A 24,837-nucleotide genomic window follows, 5' to 3' on the forward strand; every position below is an offset into this window, starting at 1 on the left:
GTTCTGTCTCTAACACCCACATCCATCTGTGGGGTTTTGTGTTTTCAGGAATCGGGATGGGGATGACAGTTCCTATTTCCTTTGCCGTATTCCCCAGTGCCGATGGGTCCCTACAGAAGAAATTAAAAGTCTGGTTCCGGATTCCAAATGAGTTTCAAAGCGACCCACCAGCTCCCAGCGATGACAGCATTAAGATCGAAGACAGGGAAGGCATCACTGTCTATTCCACGTAAGGAAACTATTCTTTAGGCATACACGGGTAGCACTTGAATCATCTGCAGTGAGCATTTGCATTTTCTTTTTCCAGTTTTGAGATGGAATTGACATATAATATTGCATTAGTGTAAAATACAACATAATGCTTTGATATATGTTTATCTTATGAAATGATTACCACCATTTAGTTAACATCGTTCCTTAAACAAAGTTACAAATTTTTTTCCTGAGATGAGAAATTTTTTTTTTTTTTACAAATTTATTTATTTATTTGGCTGCATTAGGTCTTCGTTGCTGCACGCAGGCTTTCTCTAGTTGCGACGAGCAGGGGCTACTCTTCATTGCGATGCGCAGGCTTCTCACTGCGGTGGCTTCTCTTGTTGCAGAGCATGGGCTCTAGAGCACAGGCTCAGTAGTTGTGGCGCATGGGCTTAGTTGCTCCCTGACATGTGGGATCTTCCCTGACCAGGGCTCGAACCCGTGTCCCCTGCATTGGCAGGTGGATTCTTAACCACTGCGCTACCAGGGAAATCCCCATGAGAAATTTTAAGATCCACTCTCTTAGTAACTTTCAAATATATGATACAATGTACAATATTGTTAACTGTGGTCACTGCTGTACATTACATCCCCAGAACTAATTTATCTTATAGCTGGATGTTTCTACCTTTTGACCACCTTTAGCTAGATCTCCCACCCTCCACCTCCCCACCCTCCGGCAATCACCAATCTGTTCTCTGTATCTGTGAGTTCAGTTGTTGTTTTTTTTAATTCCACATATGAGTGAGATTATACAGTATTTCCCTTTCTCTGACTTATTCCATTTAACATGGTGCTTTCACAGTCCAGCCATGTTGCTGCAAATGGCAAGATTTCCTTCTTTTTATGGCTAAGTGATATTCCATTGTATGTATGTACCACATCTTCTTTATCCATTCATCTGTCTATGGACCCTTACGTCATTTCTACACCTTGGCTATGGTAAATAATGCTGCAGTGAACATACGGGTGCTGATACCTCTTCAAGCTAGTGATTTCATTTCCTTCAGATATATACTCATAAGTGGAATTGCTAGATCATATGGTAGTTCTATTTTTAATTTTGTGAGGAACTTCCATACTGTTTTGCATAGTGGCTGCACCAATATACATTCCCGCCAGCGGTGCATAAGGATTCCGTTTTCTCCTCATCCTTGCCAGCACTTGTCATTTCTTGTCTTTTTCATAATAGCCATTCTAACAAGTGTGAGGTGACATCTCATGTGGCTTCGATTTTCATTTCCCTGCTGATTAGTGGTGTTGAGCACCTTTTCATGTACCTCTTGGCCATTTGTATATCTTTTTTGGAAAAATCTCTATTCAGATCCTCTGCCCACTTTTTAATCTGATTGTTTGGGTTTTTTTACTCTCGAATTATATTATTTTTTTATATATTTTGGATATTAACCCATTACATATATACGATGTGCAAATAATTTCTCTCATTTAATATGTTGCCTTTTTATTTTGTGGATGGTTTCCTTTTTCTGTGCAGATGGTTTTTAGCTTTATGTAGTCCCACTTGTTTATTTTTGCTTCTGTTGCCTGTGTTTTCAGAGTCAAATACAAAAAAAATCATTGCCAAGACCAATGTCAGGGAGGTTACCCTCTATGGTTTCTTCTAGGAATTTTACAGTTTCAGGTCTTATGTTCAAGTTTTTCATCCATTTTGAGTTGATTTTTGTGTATGGTGTAAGATAGTAGTCCAGTTTCAATCTTTTGCATGTGGCTATCCAGTTTTCCCAACACCATCTACTGAAGAGACTGTCCTTTCCCTATGGTACATTCTTGGCTGCTTTGTTGTAAATTAGTTGACCATGTATGCCTGGGTTTATCTCTGGACTCTCTGTTCTGGTCCATTGATCTTTGTATCTGTTTTTATGCCAATACCATATTGTTTTGATTATGATAGCTTTGTAATATAGTTTGAAATCAGGAAATGTGATGCCTTCAGCTTTGTTCTTCTTTCTCCAGATTTCTTTGGCTATTCAGGGTCTTTTGTGGTTCCATACAAATTTTAACATTGTTTTTCTATTTCTGTAAAAAATTCCATTGAAATTTTAATAAGGGTTGCATTAAATCTACAGATTGCTTTGGGTAATATGAACATTTGAACAATATTAATTCTTCTAATCCATGAGCGTGGAATATCTTTCCATTTATTTGTGTCTTCTCCAGATTTTCCATTAATGTCTTCATAGTTTTCAGTGTGAAGATCTTTCACCTCCTTGGTTAAATTTATTCCTAGGTATTTTGTTCTTTATGATGCAATTGTAAATGGGATTCTTTCTTTTTTTTTTTTTTTTTTTTTTTTTTGCTGTACGCAGGCCTCTCATTGTTGTGGCCTCTCCCGCTGCGGAGCACAGGCTCCGGACGCGCAGGCTCAGCGGCCATGGCTCACGGGCCCAGCCGCTCTGCGGCATGTGGGATCTTCCCAGACCGCAACACGAACCCGTGTCCCACTGCACCACCAGGAAAGCCCGGGATTATGTCTTAATTTCTCTTTCTAAATTCATATTATTGATGAATTAAGAAATACTGAGTACTGACTTTCTTCTTAAATTTCTTCAGCCTACAGCACACAAACATTTGCACTCTATCTAAGTAAACACCTTTGCCAGTTGCCAAACTGATTTGGATATAGAGAATATCCCCTCAGCTTAAGCTGAACATCTACATTAGCCACAGCAGGGTTCTGGGAGATTCAGGGAATATCTAAGTCAGTCTGTAGTTTGGGGTCATGAATATCTGGGGAGCATAAAGGGCTAGAGATACTTCGTTTTCACCCCACAGTCCCCTTGAATGCCAGAAGGGCAGGGAGCATTTGCCAGAGCCGGACTGCTACTGCCTTAGTTATTCATGGTCTGTGGGCCTTTCAGCAGAGCACGTGTGTCTCCTATTATTCTAGTCCTGTTTCCAGGGCTTTACTTGGGGTCCAGTTCCCTTGACTTTAGAGAAAAGCAGGTACAAGTGGTTGCATGATTTTATTCTTTAGGCCTCAACCTCCCTTCAGAAGCCAGGTCTCTTCTAGATAATCAGTGACTCCCCAGTTGTTAAAATCCTCCTGTGTGACAGGAGCCTCCACCTCTTCTGCTCCAGCCCTCATTCAGACTTTCCAGCCTTCACTGCAGAGGCTGCAGAGAAAGCAAACTCTATTTAAAGAATACCTAGACTATCTTTTCCCAGGGCTGGGACTAGGGTGAGGAAGCAGGTGCACCTGTTGTGCAAAGTTTAAGGAGACACTCAGTCTCACAGTTGTCCAAGTGTATGTAGGGTTGGCCCTGAGAGTGAGTACCTCCTTAAATCTTGAGCCCCAGGCATCTCAGCTGTCTCATCCTAGTTCCCACTCTGTCCTCTCCTAGTTCCCACTCTATCCTCTCCATCCTCTTTCCTGCGTCTTGGGAGGCAGCCTGGTGTAATATGATGAACAAGTATATTTTAGTTTGAATCCTGGATGATGCTTGGGAAGTTACTCAGCCTCTATAAGACTTGGTTCTCCCATCTTGTAAGTGCTGATAATATAATCTACCTCATAGTATTATTGTTAGAGACTATCTTTCAGTATTTACTGAGATGCTATTTATAAACTGCTTAATGTTTATGACCTGTAGTAGGTTTCAGTAATTCTTTCTCTTTGCCCCTTCTTATTTCATAAGAAATGAGGTTGACATGATTAAATCAGGTCACATAAGACTTCAAGCAGAACGGACTAGTTTCTAATCATTTCTCTTTCCAAACCCAGGATAATAATAACTTGGTCCCATTTTTTTCTTTTGCCTTTAACTTTTTAGTAGGGAAATCTTCAAACCTATAGAAAGATAGAATAAGAAAATGAAACCCTAGGTACCCATCATTCATCTTAAATGATAATTACCTCAAGGCCAATTTTGTGTCATGTGTATCCTCACAACTTCAACCTGGTCCCGACCCTAAATTATTTTTAGGCAAATTCCAGGCATTATATTATTTCATTCATGAATATTTTATTGTGACTACTGAAGACTTTTTAAAAATAGAAAAATAATATCTTATTATTCCTAAAATTTTAACAATTCATTACTGTTATAATAATTTTAAATATCCAGTGTTCAGTTTTCTCCTACTAGCTCATAATTTGTTCCTACAGTTTGTCTGAATCTGGCTCCAAATAAGATGCAGCCATTGCAATTGGTTGGTACATCTTTGAAGCTTTTATTTATGTTGATTTTCTCACCACCACACGTTTTCATTTTTCCTTGCCGTTTATGGATCATTTATCCTAGTGTTTCCCACAGTCTGAATTTTGCTGGTTTCCTTACTGTGGCATTTTAACATGTTTCTCTGTCCCTGTACTGCCTGAAATTAGTAGTCAGAACTAGAGGCATAATCAGATTCAAGTTTGAGTTCGGGGCAAGGATATTTCAAAGATGGTGTTGTGTATCTCCATCAGGGGCTCATGCTTGCCTCTGGTTCTGTGATATTAGTGACCTTAGATCACCATTTCCCAGATGCCATGTTTCCTTAGAGGTTGTCAAATGATAATATTCTCTGTTTTTCCTTCTTCATTTATTAGCCGGAGTACTTTGGTAAAGAGAAACTTCCTTTCATCTACTATGTGGTTTCCCTGAGATAAAGTTGTAGAAAAAAGGCCAGATACCTTCTCTTTAGCTTGATACCTTCTCTTTATCAGTTTTCAGAATAATGATTTCATTTCTTAACATCCTCCAAAGGGGAGGCAGTGTTGATCTCTGGTGTTTGAGTACCGATAGAAACGTATGAATTCAAACATAATTGATGTGTTTCACTTCTTTGCGGTTATTATTCTCACTGATGCTCAAACTGTCCCATCTTTGGCCAGTGGGAACCTCTTCAAGTTGCTTTCTTGGTCCTTTTGACATGACCCTGGTAATCTTCAGTAACTTCCTTGGTTTCTGGTAGGACAGGATATTTCAAGCGCATCCTGACATTTCTTGCTCTAGAGCTGGAATTAGCCATTTCTCCAAGGAACCCTGGTTCCTTATGGTGGGAAAGGGAATCTCTTTAAAAGCTACTATTCAAGCCAGGTCTGTCGAAGTTTCCTTTACTGCAACCTAAACAGAGAGGAGAGTGACAAAGACGGCATCTAGCATGGCTCAATGAATTTTTTTTAACCTGTTAGCATCTGATCCTGTTAGCATCTGTTCATTCCTCAACTAGCCACTAGGTGTCACTGCACAGTCAAGTGTGCATTTAAAAGTACCTTTCTGTGGAAGGCAGAGTTGATGACATAATAGAAGGCACAAATACTGTTTCAAATACACAGCGCATCCTTAACTCAGTCTTCCTTTTTTATGACCTTGTGAAGGGATGTCCATTGACTAGCAGTATGTATTACCAATACTGTTTAAATGAATAGAAGGCTATGAAAAATTAACGTGATCAGAGTTTCTTCAGTATTCACAAGAGGCAACAGAGTTGTCCTCACGCTTCGATGAGTGGCCTCATTCCAGACTACTGTCCTCCCTCTGTGCTCTATAAAGGCCACTTAGGTTAGAGCTCAGCCTCCTCAATGCAGTTCAACAGAGACCAACAGCAGGAGAGGTTCGATGGTGTTAACAAGACTTTCATGATCTTAATGAAATGTCTGGGTATAAAGGAAAGAGTTGGAAACAAGGAGCTCGTTGTCGGGGTGACCTGTGCTCCAAGGTCAGGTCTACCGCTTAATGGCCAGAGGACCTTTGGCATCTCACCGAGCCTCTGTGTGACTCAGTGTCCTTATCCGTGAGATGGGGGTAAGAGTAGCGGCTGGGCCCGTGAGCCATGGCCGCTAAGCCTGCGCGTCCGGAGCCTGTGCTCCGCAACGGGGGAGGCCGCAGCGGTGAGAGGCCCGCATACCGCAAAAAAAAAAACCCCAAAACAAAAAAGTTGGTAAATAAGGGAATGAATTCCCTGGCGAGCCAGTGATTGGGACTCTGCGCTTTCACTGCCGAGGGCGCAGGTTCAATCCCTCGTCTGGGAACTAAGATTCCACAAGCCACGCGGCCAAAAAAAGTAAAACTAAAATAAAACAAAACAAAAAGGGGGATTTGAGGGCTCTTTAAAAAAATTTTTTTAATTAAAAACAGAAAAGTTGGTGAATAAGTAAATGAATGAAAGTCTTGGACCTTGCCTCCTGCTCTCCTCCCTCAAGATCTCGGCCCCTCCCGATAGCTTCAGCTGCAGCTGCCACCCTTCCATCAGTAAGTCTCCTGCCTGACCTCCATCCAGCTCCCTTAAACGTCTTACCATTCCTCAGACTCACTGTGAAGACAAAGGCGAGGCCACTTACGCATTCATTCATTCATTCATTCAAAAAAAATCACATCTTCATCATTCACTTACTCTGTGCCAGGAAGCGTTTTAGGTGCTGGAAATATAGCAGGGAACGAGCAAAGCGTCTGCCCCTTGAGGTGGGAGAAACATTATAGTGCAGAAAACAGACAAAAAGCAAATGCCTCGAGATATTTCAGGACAGCGTCGTTCCAGAGATAAGAAGTGGTATCTGAACTAAAATTATAGGGAAGCCTATTTCTACTCAAAAATAAATACATTCGGGGGCTTCCCTGGTGGTGCAGTGGTTGAGAATCTGCCTACTAATGCAGGGGACACGGGTTCGAGCCCTGGTCTGGGAGGATCCCACATGCCGCGGAGCAACTAGGCCCGTGAGCCACAACTACTGAGCCGGCGCGTCTGGAGCCCGTGCTCCACAACAAGAGAGGCCGCGATAGTGAGAGGCCCGCGCACCGCGATGAAGAGTGGTCCCCGCTTGCCACAACTAGAGAAAGCCCTCGCACAGAAATGAAGACCCAACACAGCAAAAATTAATTAATTAATAAACTCCTACCCCCAACATCTAAAAAAAAAATTAAAATAAATAAATAAATACATTCGGGACTTCCCTGGCAGTCCAGTGGTTAAGACTCCACACTTCCCATGCAGAGGGCTCAGGTTTGATCCCTGGTCGGGGAACTAAGATCCCACATGCCATGCGGCACAACCAAAACAAAAAGTAGAATAAAATAAATAAGTAAATACATGTATACATACCTTCTGGCATAATCTGTCTCAGAGTAAAATGGACAGATGATGAGGCGCTGAAGCCCTAGCCCTGGAGGAATTCAGGTACCATCTGAACGGATGTGCGACAATTACGCACGCAACGTTTGTCCCAAGTGGCAAGTTTGGCTGCATTTGACAAACGTTTATTGCGTACCTCTGCTATTTAAGCCCCTTCCCCTCTGAGCGCCCCGCCAGTGATAAGATTCTGTAACTAAAACCTAATCCATCACCGCTCACTCCCCCCACAGCTGCTCAGTTGTCCCTTTAGTCTAGTACTTGGAAGGGGCTTCAGTCACTATTTCCAGGTGGGTGAACCCAGATCAACACGGTAGTGCTGCTGCCTTTTATCACAAGCTCCCTGGGCAGCATCGCCGTGTAAACCTCCTCGGCGGCTCCCAAATCAGCATGTCCGAATGGAACTCACATTCCTTCCCACATCTGACCCCCAGTGTTCTGTCTTCCCAGAGGCCCCTCCATCCTACGCATCCCGTTCACATCCATCCTGACTCCTTCATCTTCAGCGTCAGTGTTGGCCGAGTCCTGGTCACCTCCTGGCTGTGCCTTCCCCTCGATCCGCACGGCCACGGCCCTCATCACCTCTTGCCTGAACCGTTGCCGAGGCCTCCTTAGCGTTTCTCGTCCCTCCAGCTCTGCCTCTGCTGAGAGGTCCTTTTGTCTCCGCCAGCCCTAAAGCACAGGACCGATCGCACTACTGCCCCCTGCTGTTGGGCTCTGCCCGAGGCACATCCGAGGTTTGGGACCAAGGCCAAGCTAGTAATAAAATACGAAGGGGGATGGGTGGACTTTGGGTTGGGTCCCCAAATGTTTGGCCGGGCAGTGAAGCCTAGTAAAATGCCTTGTTGTGGCGTGTACTGTCCTCCACAACACAGCCCCACTCCAGGGGTCCGCCTAGCCTCAGAGCATCCCACCCACACCTCCCAAGCCCCGCCTCAAACACACACACATGCGATATCCACTCCCAGACCTTCACTCACTCGCCCAGTTCCTCTCAGCCCTTCCCCAACCTCTGCTCATTGCAAGCTCTGTGAGGGCAGGAATTTTTGTCATGTTGTTCATTGCCGCCATCAGAAGAGACGCTCAAGAGATAGATAGCAGCTTGATATCACGTCCGTAGCATCCTCCCCTTCATGTTCTAAGTCAGAACCAATCCGTCCCTGTTCCCTGCCCCCAGAGCGTTGTGTGTACCTCCGTTCTGGTGTTTTCTCCTGCCCTGCCTAATCTTTATGTGTGTCTCTGTCCTGGCCACTACAGTGAGACCTCGCCCGGGTAGAAAGTCTTTCCCGTCGTCTTTACGGGCTCTCGAGAGCGTGTGCTTCCCGCTTGAGCGATGCTCAACTCGATAAGCCTGGTTCAATCTGACTGAATGAAATGCCACACGGTGTTAAGCTTCTTTCCTGTTGATGTGGAATTATCAGCTCTTCGGCTTACGCTTCTCCTGCTTAGCACAGGGCTGTGTGCGTGGCAGACTCTCCACAGATCCGTGCTGACCTGTTGACTGTGAAAGTTCCAGGCCACGTCGGATGGTCAGGCTCAGAGCCATTCCATCTCTCCTCTTCCTCGCTGCCTGCCTGCTCCAAGCACTCCCTGAAAGATAACACGTTCTGATTTTTCGGACCTGGGACCAAAGTCTCCATCCGTTCACCCGCCTCAATGACACCTGCATCATCCCCCCCACACCCCAACTCTTCCAGACCTGTTTAGACAGTTCCTTTTTTTTTTCATCTTTATTGGAGTATAATTGCTTTACAATGGTGTGTTAGTTTCTGCTTTATAACAAAGTGAATCAGTTATACATATACATATGTCCCCATATCTCCTCCCTCTTGCGTCTCCCTCCCACCCTCCCTATCCCACCCCTCTAGGTGGTCACAAAGCACCGAGCTGATCTCCCTGTGCTATGCGGCTGCTTCCCACTAGCTAGCTATTTTACGTTTGGTAGTGTATATATGTCCATGCCACTCTCTCACTTTGTCCCAGCTTAGCCTTCCCCCTGCCCATATCCTCAAGTCCATTCTCTAGTAGGTCTGTGTCTTTATTCCTGTCTTACCCCTAGGTTCTTCATGACATAGACAGTTCCTTTTGTATTTCTGGAATCCAGGGCATGTGTGTCCTTCCTTGGTTCCCATGGTAACCAAATTCTTGGGAATACTGAGCTCTGACTACAGAGCCCTGGTGGTGAGCGGCTTTGAAGAGGGAGACTTGGACACTGGTTAACAGGCTCGCTTCCTGTTTCTTTCCTTTGAGAAGCTCAGAGCGCTTTACAAGCACTCCTTAACTCACACTCAGATGTGCCCGTGGACTTGGAGAGCTGGGGGTACAGCGTGGTTATCCTCCGAGTGCTGCGTGGAAGCTGAGCCCTGGGGAACGAGGCAGCCGGAGCCGGGCCTCCTTCACATCTTAGGGCTCTGCGCCTGGGAGGGTTTGGCTTTCTGGCTCGTTTGTGCGGTTCTGTGATGGGGGTTCGGGTCAGCTGGTTAGACTGGCAGCGGGGAGCACACGCGGATCTGTTCCGCAGCTCATCCAGCTTTGCTCGTTTCCCAGTAGAATGCTTCCTTGATGAAGCAATAGGGAAATTTTCATCCTCGTTATAAGCATCTTAGTCAGCCTGGGAAAAAATAGAAAAAGTCAAGGTTTTTTTTTCTTTTTTCTGGTAATGGATTTAAGAATCCCTGAACGATGACGTTCTCCGCATCACTCTCTGCCGGGTCTCCTTGGACTCAGGTGGGTCCTTCTCAGCGGCCTTTGCTGAGTCTTCATCCTCCTCCCAGCAGCGGGGGACTAGGATCTCTGAAAACAGCCTGCTGACTTTCTGTACGCTTACCACCTGGGCCCCATCGCCCTCTTCGCTCTGACCAGAGCCAGCACCTACTCACAGGTGACGCCCAAGTTTCTGTCGCTAGACCCGTCTCTTTCCCCGGTCGTATCTCTGACTCCAGTTCCTGCCCAAGTCTAGGGAGATTTCAGTGCCCAGCACACACTTAGGGGCTCGATAATTGTTGCACGAATTCGTTTCATCGAGGCACCCTCACAGCAATATGCCCCAAACCAGATGAAAAACCCACCCGCCCCGATTCCCTCTTCTGGTTGGTGGTGTCGGTTTCCACTCAGAGACTTAACTGGAAGCCCTGGAGAATCCTTGACTCCCTCCACCCCACCCCCGCCCTGGCCTCTCCCCGCCCCACGCTCACCTCCCACATTTGCCTTTGTCCAGGCCTTCGTCATCTCTCTGTCAGCTGTTCCTGGCCTCCGGTGACTCCCTTCCCCTCATCTCTCCACCCCCCCACCCCAGAGGGGTCTCTCCAAACTACAGTCCGATCACGGCAGTCCCTTAACTTTAAAACCCCTTCCCGAGTCCATCTTTGCATCTAAGGTCAGGCTCAGAGTCCTTAGCGTGCCCTTCAAGGCCCTTTCCAACACGGCCCCAGTCCATCCACTTTGTTTGAATCCCCATCACTGTGCCCTTAGTAGGTGCTTCAGATTTTATTCTGTGAGTGAGTGAAGATGGAGGCCAACAGACTTCGCCCTCATCTGTAGGCCTATCAACCTGAAGACAGCGACTTCCATCATTTCTCCCAGACGGTTCATTTAGCCAAGAGGTCTAATATGTGTGTTAGGTGCTCAGAATACACCAGTGGCCAAAGAGTGACAAAGATCCCTGCCCTCGTGGGGCCTGTATTCTACCAGGGGCCTCAGACCATAAACAATGAATAACTTTTATATAGTATGTTAGAAGGTGAGAAGTTCTGAAGAAAGAAAAGGATAGGAAAGGACGGAGGGAGGAAAGAAAGAAGGGAGGGAGGGAGGGAGGGAGGAAAGAAGGAAGAAAGGGAGGGAGGGAGGAAAGAAGGAAGGAAGGAAGGAAGGAAGGAAGGAAGGGAGGAAGGGAGGGAGGGAGGAAAGAAAGAAGGGAGGGGAAAGGAGGAATGGGGAAGGGGAGTGGGGTTACAAGATCGAAAGCATTTTTAGGGAAGGCCTCTTTGAGAAGATGAGGTTGTTAACTGAGTTAACAACAGTTCTTCATCATTAAGCTCTCTTGCTAGTTACTTTACATCACCATTATGTCTCTCACCTCGGGCATCAGGGAACTGGAGACTGTTCTGAGCAAACTGCAAAGTAACAACAATAGCTACTGTTTGCTGTGCTTCCCACGTGATGGGCAGGAGGCTGAGTGAGGAGTTTGCCGTTGTTTTCTCTTTTTTGATCTTTACAACAGCCTTCTGAAATTGATGCCCCCATTCCTACTGAACAGATGAAGGACCTGAAGGTTAGAGAAATGCAAGCATTTGCCCAAGACCATGAGCTAGACGGTGGCAGAGGTAGGATGTGAGCACACAACTAGCCATTTTGCCTCTCAACTGATGAATGAAGGTATTTGAGGACCACTCCTTTGGATGTTTGTAGAAACCAGTAGCTTAAAGAGCCAACATCATCGATTTACACAGAAAACAGCTTAGTATCACATCTTGAGAGGGGGCTGCAGAGGCATTTAACACCTGATCACCCCACCCCCATCCAGCATCTGATTCGTTTCAGACGGGCGGTCCTCAATCTATAGACATTCTTCAAAAATAAGCCCAGTGTCTTACAGGCTTTTATTGTCAGAACAATCCTTCCTTAATATTCATCCTCTGCCTCCTAATCCAGTTTTATCTCATTTGAGCCTCAATGAAGCTAGAACTCACCTTTCTCCATCTGCCTTATAATCTTTCTTCAGTAGACTTGAAGGACCAAGCCCCCTGTCTCCCAAATTGGTCTCAGCCCTGTCCATGTGCTGTAGCTATTGTCTAGACATTAGAACAACCAACTCCTTAGAGATGAAATCCTGGGTATTTTCAAAGCAGTAACCCTGTAATCAATGTGCTGAATGCTTAGCGAGTTATAAAAGAGCAAAGCGTGAGTCAGAGAACCCCACCCAGAATAATGCATTTGGCCCAATCTTGGCTGGGCGCAGATTCAGACCTTTGAGTCATCAAGCTCGTTAGAAATGGGGATGTGTTTGACACTAGTAAAGATTGTAATGCAGCCCCAGATTTAGAGTGGTGTATTTAGGGTAGGTCACAGGACGAATTTTGGAGCGAAGGCAGGTGACGTAAGGAGAGAATAACGGTCGTGAAAAGACAAACTTTATTGCTTGTCTATCTCCACCTTCTGCCATCAAGAGAAAAGCCTGATTTGGAAAAATCATCTTTACTTACTAGAAAAAGAAGGCTTTCCTGATTTGAGCAGGAGAAGGGATCTATTAGAAGTGATTTCTCTTTTGCGGTACGCGGGCCTCTCACTGCTGTGGTCTCTCCCATTGCGGAGCACAGGCTTCAGACGCACAGGCTCAGCGGCCACGGCTCACGGGCCCAGCCGCTCCGCGGCATGCGGGATCTTCCCGGACCCGTGTCCCCTGCATCGGCAGGCGGACTCTCAACCACTGCGCCACCAGGGAAGCCCTGAAGTGATTTCCTTATTTGGGGCAGGCATGCTTAAAGCTTGCCTAGGGGCCCTGCCTTTGGTAGCTCTGTTTTCTTTTGTTTGTTTGTTTGTTTTTTAACATCTTTATTGGAGTATAATTGCTTTACAATGGTGTGTTAGTTTCTGCTGTATAACAAAGTGAATCACCTGTACGTATACATATATCCCCATATCTCCTCCCTCTTGAGTCTCCCTCCCACCCTCCCTACCCCACCCCTCTAGGTGGTCACAAGGTAGCTCTGTTTTTTAACAAAGCTGCTACTTGTCCTTAGAACTGCTCTGCAGTGGGAGAAACATGAGCTCCAGCTCCACCCTAACTCCCTCGGTTCTCCTCCCCGCCAGCTGGCGACAGAGAGGCAGGGAAGAGAGCCGACTGGGGCAGCAGAGGAAGCTAGAGAAAAGGGTAAAGACATGGCTTTGGGAAAAGTCAGCCTCCCATCTGCTCAGGAAATTTCAGAAAGGGAAGGGAAGCTCGCCTACTGTACCAACTACAGTACTGGTTCCAGACTGGTTCCAGGACCCTCACAGATACCAAAATCCAAGGATGCCGGAGTCCCTCATCTAAAGTGGTGTCGTATTCGCATATAATCTACATACGTCCTTCCACCTACTTTGAATCATCTCTAGATGACTTATAATACCTATTACTGTAAATGCTACGTAAATAGTTGATGGCACGTGGCAAATTTAAAGTTTGGCTTTTTGGAACTTTCTGGAACGTTTTTTTTTTCCCCCAAATATTTTCAATCTGCAGTTGGTTGAATCTGCGGGTACAGAACCCCCCGATGCAGAGGGCCGAATGTAGTGTGGTTCAGGCCCTGCGTTAAGAGTTTTTTACATCCGTGATTGTAGTTAATGCTCGTAACCTACTGGAAGAAAAAGGAAACATATCCCTGTTTTACAAACGAGGCTCACGCTCGGTGAGATTCGTTCCACCCCTGTAGGAAGGGGCAGATCTGAAGTCTTAACAACTAGAGCATGCTTGTCGTAATAAGAGTAGTGAGTGACTCTTTTGACGTCCCCCCCTCTCTCTGAGACCCTGTCCTTTCTGAACCAGTGACTTGCTTTGTGTCCTCAGGCAGTTTGGCGGTTATGCCAAGGCAACTGACTACGTAGCTCATGCCGCCGAGCTGCGCACCACCCTGGAGGGTACAGCCACCTGCCGGAGTGACTTCTACTTCTGCACTGGGTATGACCCTCCCATGAAGCCCTACGGACGTCGCAACGAGGTCTGGCTGGTGAAGAGCAATGAATAATTGGCTGAACTAGAGCTCCCTGGATGCTTGCGTCTGTGCCCACTTCCTCCAGGAGGAAATGAAGCTCCCTGTGCAGCTCCAGTAGGGCCGACTTTCCTTCAGAGCCAATCAGTCACTGCCAATTTCCTGAAATAAGCACGTTCCAGATCCTGAGGCTCTTGTTCTCGTGGAGGGAAATAAGGCACCCACGATACATATGCGTCCTTCTAAATGACTTAGAAAATTCCGTGGGAGACCAGAAAAACCCAGCAGCATTTTCCCAGCTCTCTGGATCCCTAAAAACTGATTTTTAAAAATTATGGAAACCGTATTTTTGTTATTGAGGAAGAAGTGTGATTTACGTGTGATCTTTCATCTCTGATTCTTATAAGAGCTTTCTTTAAAAAGAAACTGGAAATAAAGATCTTTGACTTAAACAGCTGAGACGAATCCTAAGTGTAGTTATTTTCCAAGATTCCACAGGTGTATAGATACTACTGATGGTGTTTACTGTCGCAGGAATCCTGTGTTTACAGTTCCAAAGTCCTTCAGAATAGAAGCCCAAAGATCCCAGGGAAGGAGGACACGCACCACATGCTAAACCACAGACACTTACCGTGACCGTGTCACAGCGATTCCATGCTCTGAAGTTGAGGAAACTGTTTGCAGCTGTGGGCCACAAAGGGTTCCAGGGACCACAAAGATAGACCAAGAAGAAAACTCACTACCCCAGATGCATAACCGTGGAGACGGGAAGACCTGCCCAGAGGGTTTATGCAGGATGATGAGATGAGGTCAGAAAAGCTGGGGTCCAGTTTCATTAACTGAAGAGGATAGAAGTGAAAGAATCAATGTGCATCTTGGCCAGAAGAGAAGGAAAGGGGACTCGAGGCTGTGAGGGGCGGTGGGGAAAGTAGCTAAGCTGGAACCAAGTGCCTGGGGGAGCCAGTAAGGATGAGAGCCAGTGGGTCACGGCACTGGGAGGGCGTGCCATCCTCCCAGGGTGCACAGGGCCAGCCCTGTCAACAGCTCTCCATGGGGTTTGCTAAAGAGGAATGAGAGCTATGTCTTCACCTTTCCTGGCCGCCTTTCAAAACAGTGGTCTCTTCTAGGGGATGGGCTTCCCCCTTTCTGAAGATCATTGGGAAATCACAGTGGCTACCGGCCTTGACTGCTGTCAGAGGCCATGCTGGGTGCCTTCCATGCACACTTTATGAGGGAGGTGCTGTCATGACCCCCATGCACATGAGGAGCTGAGAGTCCCAACATTTGTAATGTTTGGACTTACTCATTTCCTTTTTTTCCATCTCTCACACTTGATAATATGTTTGATAGGAAAGAGGTCCGCACCTGCTTTGTTCTCCATTATATCCCCAGCACTCAGTTCAGGGTCATCCATCGTTTAAGAATGAATTAAGCTGTAAGTAACAGAAAACTAAACCAGCAGTAGCTTAAGCTAATAAAATTCTATTTTCTCATGGAGCAGGACATCTAGAGATAGGTCAGTGGCTCAGTGCTTACGTCTCTGTACTCGCCTTGCTCTTTCCCTCATGATTACAAGATGGCTGCAAGCTCCTGCCATCTCATCCATGTTCCGGGTTGGAAAAGGGGAGCGAAGGAAAGGCTGTATTAGCTGCATCTGTCCCGTTTTATGAGGAAACAAAAGCTTTCCCAGAAGTTGCCCTAGCAGATTTCCACCTACATCTAATGGACCAGAACTGACACTTGGAGCCACCCATACCTGCCACGGAGATGGGGAAAGTGTGTGTGTTTGGCTTTCCAGCCTCTATGGTGGGGAGCAGCAGAGGAGAATGATTTTCAGAATGGCTTTGGGGTAGCTAATCTCCAGGGTTTTCTGCAAAGGGATGATGACTAGGTGTGTACATCTGGAATCAAGAGTTAGGGAAGGTGAGAAGTGAGAGACAGCTGGAGAGATGGGTTGAAGCCAGGTTGCAGAGGATCTTAAAGGTTTTAATTCTGCATTTTCACTTCTGAGCCCATGCAAATGGCTCGGGAGCACTTTGCTGCCTCTCTTCCAGTGTCTCCTGCTCCTTCGCTCTCGTCTATCCCTAAAAACCCCAAACAGTGGAGCATCATCGGGTGGAAAAGGGAGGGCTTTCAGGCTCCTGCCCCACAGTGAGGACACAGGTGACTGACGGGATGGCATCAAACAGTGAATTAAGAAAAGAGAGAGACAGGAGCCAAGGAAATAAGTTGTTTATCCTCATTCTGGATTAAATAATGAAAAATAGAACAACAGAGACCAGGGTTGCTAGTTGCCGATCTATGGACTAATGAAGCAATCTATTTTTTTTTTAAAGATTTTTTTTTTGATGTGGACCATTTTCAAAGTCTTTTTATGAATTTGTTACAATACTGCTTCTGTTTCATGCTTTGGTGTTTTGGCCCCAAGGTATGTGGGATCTTAGCTCCCTGACAAGGGATTGAACCCACACCCCCTGCGTTGGAAGGCAAAGTCTTCAACCGCTGAACCGCCAGGGAAGTCCCTAAAGCAATCTTTTTTCCCAACTCCAACCCACTTTCTTGTCTGTATCTTTCCTAAAATAGAGGTCAATGAAAAGACCCTCTGGCCCCATCCCTCTCCTCCTCTCCCTAGAGGAGTAGAACTTATGGCCGGTATTTTAGATTGTTGTATAATTAAGTTTGAAAACAGTAAACAGTAGAGATATTAGCAAATATTCAAACTGTGCTCTAGGTGTAATGCTCGGAATCACAGCCTCAAGGCGGCAGCCTCCCTGGAGCTGCACGTATAAGGATGCTCTGCCTTCCGCCACAGGCCATCTTCCTGTGCCATTAGTATTCTTGTATGCAACTCATTGTGTACGTGTATACAATGGAATACTACTCAGCCGTAAAAAAGAACGAAATAATGCCATTTGCAGCAACATGGATGCGACTAGAGATTATCATACGAAGTGAAGTAAGTCAGAAAGAGAAAGGCAAATGTCATATGATATCACTTATACGTGGAATCTAAAATATGACACAAATGAACCTTTCTACAAAACGGAAACAGAATCACTGACATGGAGAACAGACTGGTGGTTGCCAAGGGGGACGGGGTTTGGGGGAGGAATGGAGTGGGAGGCTGGAGTTAGCAGATGTAAGCGATTATATATAGGATGGATAAACAACAAGGTCCTACTGTATAGCACAGGGAACTATATTCAATATCCTATGATAAACTATAATGGAAAAGAATATTAAAAAAAGAATACATATATGTATAACTGAATCACTTTGCTGTACAGCAGAAATTAACACAACACTGTAAATCAACTATACTTCAATTTTTAAAATGTTGATAAAATTAAAAAATTTTTTTAAATGTCCCTTGTATGTTCTGTGAGCACCACCTCATAAATTTTGTCCTGCATGTACCACAACACAATTCTACACTTTCCTGCTTACGTGAGCGCTTACAGGCCGTCAGGTGATTGTGTATAAATACCGTGGGACTCTTAGCTGAGCTCAGGGAGTTGGTCATCACCTGTTTAAGGAAGACCTCCTTCATTTACATTTGGCTTCTCCACTCTTGAGTAATGTTACATTGATCTTGAGCACAGTAATTAGAGCTTCATAGCATGCCACGCGGATGGGTATTGATTTGGTCGAGTGCCATGGGTTTTGCCTTTGAATTTATATCCTTGACAAACTCTAGGTTTTTCCTTTAAAGTATTTGGTTTCTATAACAACCAGCATTCTCTAGGAATTAGGGGATAGTCTCAAGCAGTATCTACAAATGCAGAAGCAAGAACCAATCCACGGGGACTTCCCTGGTGGTACAGTGGATGGGAGTCCGCCTGCCGATGCAGGGGACACGGGTTCGTGCCCCGGTCCGGGAAGATCCCAGATGCCGCGGAACAGCTAGGCCCGTGAGCCATGGCCGCTGAGCCTGCGCGTCCGGAGCCTGTGCTCCGCAACGGGAGAGGCCACAACAGTGAGAGGCCCGAGTACCGCAAAAAAAAAAAAAAAAAAAAAAAAAAAAGAACAAATCCATGGGGACTTTCCTGGTGGTCCAGTGGTTAAGACTTCACCTTCCAATGTAGGGGGTGCGGGTTCGATCCCTGATCGGGAAGCTAAGATCCCACCTGCCTCGTGGCCAGAAAACCAAAACATAAAACAGAAGCAGTATTGTAACAAATTCAGTAAAGACTTTAAAAATGGTCCACATCAAAAATATCTTAAAAAGAAAAAAGAACCAATCCATGTAAGGTGAAAATGGCCAGAGTCGACTGAAGGTGTGGCAGGAGTTGGCGTGGGCTGTGTAGAGCTATCGCGTGATCGAGCATCAGGTAAAACTTGAATTACCTTTTCCCTGGCAATGAATTAATCAGACCCTCATCAAAAAGTCAGTTTATGAGCTGCCCCACACAGCCGCTTCTCATACCATGCCTCTTCCTCTCTCTTGGGTTCCTTACCCTCCAGCAGAATGAGAATAAATGCTGGTTCCCCTGCACTGTCCCCCACTTGACTCGCCTTTACTCGCTCTGTTCCCACACCTAGAATCCCCCCCCACGTCTCCTATCCATCCTCTACCCATCCCTCGAGTCCCAGCTCAAGAGTCTTTGAATTCTTCCCCGATCCCTTCATTTACACCCCTCTTCCTAGTGATTTAGAGTCCCCACGTCACCCCCAGCATAAGGCTATGTGTACAGTAGACGCTCAGCCTTCTTAATGTAGATCCATTTGAATTTTTAAAAATAAGAGTTATTGATAGCTCACATTTATTACGCATTCACTGTGCAAACTCATTCCACGAATTACCTTATTTATGAGACACCACAGTCCTATGAGGCAGCCACAGGCACTGTCATCTCTCCCCATTTACAGATGAGCTGGAGCAGCTCAGAGAGGTTCATTAACACGCTCCAGGCTACACAGATGGTACCCAACTGAACCAGAACTGGAACACAGGCAGTTTAACTCCAAGAGCAAACACTACTAAACACTCAGTTCAATGTCTGTTTTCCTTGTCTGGCAAGACAGGAAATGAGGCAGAATGCGACTCTACAAGTGAGTGCACTGGGTGGGTGCTCCGTCTCCCCTGTATCATTTATTCTGAGGTTCAGCCGCAGGGGCAGTGATAGAATCCCTATGTCCCTGGGCATATGCCGCCGCCTGGAATGTAGATAAACAAACTCCAAGAACTTACAACTCCAGAAACAGCACGGAGACCCAGCAGCAACCTATTTGCTCCCTGTCACAGCAGCAGCCCTGTCTGTCTTCTCTCCCTCTATAGATTAAAAGTGAGGGCTTCCCTGGTGGCGCACTGGTTGAGAGTCCGCCTGCCGATGCAGGGGACACGGGTTCGTGCCCCGGTCCGGGGAGATCCCACATGCCGCGGAGCAGCTGGGCCCGTGAGCCATGGCCGCTGAGCCTGCGTGTCCGGAGCCTGTTCTCTGCAACGGGAGAGGCCACAGCAGTGAGAGCCCCGCGTACCGAAAAAAAAAAAAGTGAGCTAAAAGAAGTTCTGGTGTACTAACACAGGACCATTGTCCCACCTTAAATAATGTCTACAAAATATGGACTCTTTTTTCTTCAGGTTTCAGTGAGATATAATTAATATACAGCCCTGTAGAACTTTAAAGTGTACAGCATAATGACTTCCATACATCATGAAATGATTATTACAATAAGTTTAGCGAACATCCATCATCTTATATAGAAACAACGTTAAATGGGAGCTCCCTGGTGGACTAGTGGTTAGGACTCTGGGCTTTCACCTCCGGGGCCCAGGTTCAATCCCTGGTCGGGGAACATCCCACAAGCCGTGTGGCACGGCCAAAAAAAAAAAGAACCAACGTTGAAGAAATAAAAAAATATATTTTTTCCTTGTGATGAGAAAACTTCAGGTTTACTCTCTTAACATCTCTCCTGTGTGACAGACATCAGTGAGAATTATATTTATCCTGTTGTGCATGACATCCCCAGGACTTACTTATAACTGGAAGTTTCTACCTTTTGACCACCTTCATCCAATTCCCTCTCCCCCACCCCACGGCATATGTGCCTCTGAACATATAATGCGTGTATGTAATCATGTTGTCTCCACTCCCAGAGTCCTTTCCTCCGAGCTGCCACGCTGTGGACTCACGCAGGGTATTTGCCGTGTGAGCAGACCCACAAAGGAACGGGGTCTCCTAAACCAGAGGCAGAGCCCAGCAGAGCCTCAGCCACTCTAAGAATCCGGAGGATCCTTCAGCACTTGGACGCATCTGCAAGGGCTCCGTGGAGGAAGGAGGGTTTGGGGAGTCGGTTTCATTCTTAGAAGCAGCTTGGTACGCAGTGGAGTACACCTTCCTTGCCTCCTTGCCTCTCTCTCGAGGATGAGGTGTCCCACCTGCCAGCCAAGGCGAATCCTGTCACTTGCGCTGGGAGCCAGGTCTCTCCCTTCCCTCGGAATTCCCGTCTGTTTTACTCTGTCCTTATGACTTCAGTCTCTCCCTCTTCCGTGGCGCTTTCCTCCTACCACATAATCATGCTCACTCGCACGCTCCAATGTGAACAGACGAAAACCTTGCCTCAGTCCCATCTGGCTTTCCAGGCACCATGTCAGGGCTCTCATTTCCCCCACAAATTGCCTAACAAGTCACTCCACGCACAGAATGTTCTTCTCCTTCGCTCCATTCATAGACAGGTACTTCCTCTGAAACTGATCTGCATCCACAAAGTCCAGCAGGCACATTTTGATCCCCACTGGGTTGAATGCTCCTCTGTACCAGCTGACACTGACACCTCTCCTTCCCCCTTGAGTTCCTCCTTTGGCACCTGTAACCTGTCAATCTCCAGGTGCACCCACCTCTGACCACTTCCTTACTTCCCTCATTGGCTTCTGTCTCCCGCCCAGCCCTTAAATGTTGGCGTTCTCCAAGGTGGGGGAAGGGAGGATGACATACTCTGTCCTCTTATTACCGCATCACATCACTCTGCACACTCTCCCAAGATGAGCCCATCTGTGACGATGCAGATCACACCCACTGGTTCTCTGACCATCCATGTCCCGGTGACTCCCAAGCGTTCATTTCCAGCCCATCTCTTTTCCTGACTTGATTTTTTAAATGCATCCCATCTCCTTTCAAAATGTGACCCTCAGGCATGCAGAAATAAGAAATGGGTTCATTGCTCAGACATACTCTGAACTGTCCCTCAAGTTTTGTCCTGCATGTTTTGTGACAAAAAGCATAAAAACTTTGAAATAACCACTTGTAAGGTCTCATAAGGCACCGCTAAGATCCATTCTCTTTTGAGGGTCTCTTTCTGGCAGGAGGTGGAAGTATTAATTTATTCTTTAAGTTACGCACATCTCAGAGTACATAAATCTCAAGTATTTGTCAGCAAGTCTCACCAACTCAATGTGATTTTCCTGAGAGCTGATACTTAGTAGTATTCATTTTTGTTCTCTCAGCTCCCAGTGAAAGCTCAGTGTATGATTGTGGGATGGATACATGAATGATTGTATTTCCCAATTCTTGCAACTGCTGAAAGCAAGCTGGGAAATGAGGATGGAGAGGGATAGGCGGTCCACCTGTGTGCTATCCAGCTTGGTGTATATCTACAATGCCAACAGGAAGTTGGACATAAAAAAAGTACAGAAAGGCAGAAATAAATCTATAAGCTCCAGATGCACAGATCCAACGAACTGTTTGATGTATCCACACAAGTAATTCACAGATTTCTCAGACTCAACATGCCCAGAACAGAAAGTCTCGGTTCAGACTCTTCCATCCCCCCAAACCTTTTCCTCCCTCCATCTTCCTCAACTCTCTAAATAGCACCACCATTCATGAACTTGCTCAAGTCAAAAAACCAGAAATCAGGGCTTCCCTGGTGGCACAGTGGTTAAGAATCCGCCTGCCAATGCAGGGGACATGGGTTCGAGCCCTGGTCCAGGAAGATCCCACATGCCACGGAGCAACTAAGCCCATGCGCCACAACTACTGAGCCCGTGCTCTAGGGCCCACGAGCCACAACTACTGAGCCCACATGCCACAACTACTGAAGCCCACGCACCTAGAGCCCGTTCTCCACAACAAGAGAAGCCACCGCAATGAGAAGCCCGAGCACCGCAACGAAGAGTAGCCCCCGCTCGCTGCAACTAGAGAAAAGCCCACGCGCAGCAACGAAGACTCAACACAGCCAAAAAAAAATAAGTAAAAAAATAAAAATAAAAAAAACCGGGGCTTCCCTGGTGGCGCAGTGGTTGAGAGTCTGCCAGCCAATGCAGGGGACACGGGTTCGTGCCCCGGTGCGGGCAGATCCCACATGCCGCGGAGCGGCTGGGCCCGTGAGCCATGGCCGCTGAGCCTGCGCGTCCGGAGCTTGTGCTCCACAACGGGAGAGGCCGCAACGGTGAGAGGCCCGCGTACCGCAAAAAAACAAAAAAAACAAAAACAGGAACTCATCCTAAGAGACAAATCTTCCTTATTTCCTGGACGGTCCTCAGGCAGTTTCCCCTCCCCACGCAGCTATCATCTGAGGTCAGAACATTCCTCCTGCCAACAGGGCCATTCCCCGCCCTCCTCCCCGGGAAAGCCCCCATTTCACCTTGATGTCTTGGCCTCCCAGCGTCTCTTCCAGGAGATGGAGGGGCGGGTGTGGAGGAGTGGGGACCCTCTCCTGCAGCACGAAGCCAGCCTCCGTGCCTCCAGCCGTGCCCGGTCAGGAGTGGGCCTCTGGGAGAGCGCACGCGCGCACGCCTTTTGCTGACTCCGCCTCTAAGTCCTCCCCCTTCGCCCTGCTTTAGCCTGTGCTTATTGTTTGTGATATTTGGCTCCACCCTCTGGCTAAACACCTTCTGAATTCCTTCTCATTATTCATTCATTTCACAGGTATTTCCCGAGCCCCTGCCATAGGCCAAGCACTGTTCTGGGCAATTAGATTTATCAGTGAACAAAACAAAGACCCTTGCCGTTGTAGGGTAGGGAATAGAGAGAGTGAACAATTCTCTGTTACGTTATATTTTAGAAAGCAATAAAGGCTGTGGAAAATTAAAAAGTAGAGCGAGGGGCTTCCCTGGTGGCGCAGTGGTTGAGAATCTGCCTGCTAATGCAGGGGACACGGGTTCGTGCCCCGGTCCGGGAAGATCCCGCATGCCGCGGAGCAACTGGGCCCGTGAGCCACAGCTACTGAGCCTGCGCGTCTGGAGCCTGTGCTTTGCAACGAGAGGCCGCGATAGTGAGAGGCCCGCGCACCGTGATGAAGAGTGGCCCCCGCTTGCCGCAACTAGAGAAAGCCCTCGCACAGAAACGAAGACCCAGCACAACCAAAAATAAATATAAAAATAAATTTAAAAAATTAAAAAAGAAAAGTAGAGCGGGGTAAGAAATTGGGCAGCGTTAGAGAGTACAGGATGGAGATGGTGGTGTGAAACTTTGACGGGTGTGGTCAGGGGAGGCCTCGTAGGGAACAAAGCCTTGAAGGCAGCCCTGTGGGGGAAGGAAGTACATTCTAGGCAGAGGAAACAGCCAGTGCAAAGACCCTAAGAAAGGCGAGCCTGTGTGATTATGGAACAGGTCAGAGAGGCTGAAATGGCATAAGCAAAGGCTAAGGGCAGAAAGGTAATGAGAAGGGCCTGGTCATTTAAGGCCTTAAAAGGCTACTTCTTCTTCTTCTTTTTTTTTTTTTTTTTTTTTTTTTGGCTGCACCGTGCCAAAAAAGTTGTTCCCAGACCAGGGATTGAACCCAGGCCCATGGCAATGAGAGCGCCGAATCCTGACCACCGGGCCCGCCAGAGAACTCCCTTGAAGGCCACTTAAAAGACTGGCTTTTCCTCTTATAAAATAGAGAAGCCTGCTACCAGATTTTAAGCAGAGGGCTGACATAATCAAACTCAACTTGCTGCTGTATTGATTATACACTGGAAGAGGTCTAGGGTCAGGGTTGCAGTTGGGAGACAAAAGTGGAAGCAGACGGCCAGTTAGGAGGCCACTGCAGCCATCAGACAAGAGATGGCAGTGACTCAGGCCCGGCTGGTGACATCAAAGTGGTGAGAAGTGATCAGAGTCTGTATGTATTTTCAAGATAGAACCAACAGGATCTATACATGTGGCATGAAAGAGAAAAGTCAACATGAGTCCAAGACTTCTGATTTGAGCCACTGGAAGGATGGGTTTACGATAAACGCTGGAAGGCTGCTGGTGGAACAGGTTTATGGGTATCAGGAGCCCAGTTTTCCTTCATTCTCCGTCTCCCAACCACCAGCCAGAGAGTCCACTTCCAAAGTGTCTCTTGAATCTTACTGGCTCTATCACCCCCACGCAACCCTAGGAAACTCACAGCCGCCATCACAGCTCACCTGGACTCTTGAGACAGCCTCCTGCCTCCTATCCTGATCCCCGATCCATTCTCAAATGCCTCGTGTTTCTTATGAGGTTACACAGTCTGCAGCCAGAGTGATTTTTTTCACAGTACAATTCATCTTCCCTACTTAATGCCCTTTAGTGGTTTCCTGTGACATCAGACTCCATTCCCTGGGTCGCAAGTGCCTGTACCATCTGATGCCCACTTCCATCTCCACTCTCCTCCTTTGCTAAACCCTCCGTGATGCAGACAATGGGCTTCTCGCAATTTCTCAAATTTCCACGCTCTTTGGCACCTCCAGGCTCCTGCCCATCTTGACCTCTGCCTGGAACGCTCTTTCTCCCACTCTGCATGGGCATGGCTGGTTCTTCCCCATCCTCCAGGTCTCTGCTTCTCAGAGAGGCCCCCCCAACCCACCCTAACAGAGGCACCCCAGTCCATAGTTCCCCATCACAGCATCTTTTATAGTACTTTCCACAATCAGTAA

At 46.8% G+C, this 24,837-nt stretch overlaps 1 protein-coding gene and 1 long non-coding RNA gene across 4 annotated transcripts in view; one reads left to right on the top strand and one right to left on the bottom strand.

Moving 5' to 3' along the window:
* HEBP1 (heme binding protein 1) overlaps positions 1 to 20,248 on the top strand; it is a 31,277-nt gene extending 11,029 nt beyond the window's left edge. Inside the window, exons 3-4 of one of the 3 annotated variants that reach the window (XM_073789028.1) lie at positions 49 to 229; positions 20,110 to 20,248. In XM_073789028.1, coding sequence (XP_073645129.1) covers positions 49 to 229; positions 20,110 to 20,233 — 305 coding nt within the window. In that variant the 3' untranslated portion in view covers positions 20,234 to 20,248. Of the gene's footprint in view, positions 1 to 48; positions 230 to 7,776; positions 9,129 to 13,870; positions 14,470 to 20,109 lie in introns of those variants that run through there. The other 2 variants (XM_033867022.2, XM_033867023.2) reach the window with 2 other exon arrangements.
* Positions 9,181 to 12,205, bottom strand: LOC117314282 (uncharacterized). The gene is made up of 3 exons (XR_004529026.2): positions 12,015 to 12,205; positions 11,402 to 11,570; positions 9,181 to 9,937 (listed from the first exon to the last, which is right to left on the bottom strand). It is a non-coding gene; the product is annotated as an uncharacterized lncRNA (long non-coding RNA).
* Positions 20,249 to 24,837: the final 4,589 nt, after the last annotated feature.

This window comes from Tursiops truncatus, chromosome 11 (assembly GCF_011762595.2).
Source record: "Tursiops truncatus isolate mTurTru1 chromosome 11, mTurTru1.mat.Y, whole genome shotgun sequence".
Taxonomy (NCBI): domain Eukaryota; kingdom Metazoa; phylum Chordata; class Mammalia; order Artiodactyla; family Delphinidae; genus Tursiops; species Tursiops truncatus.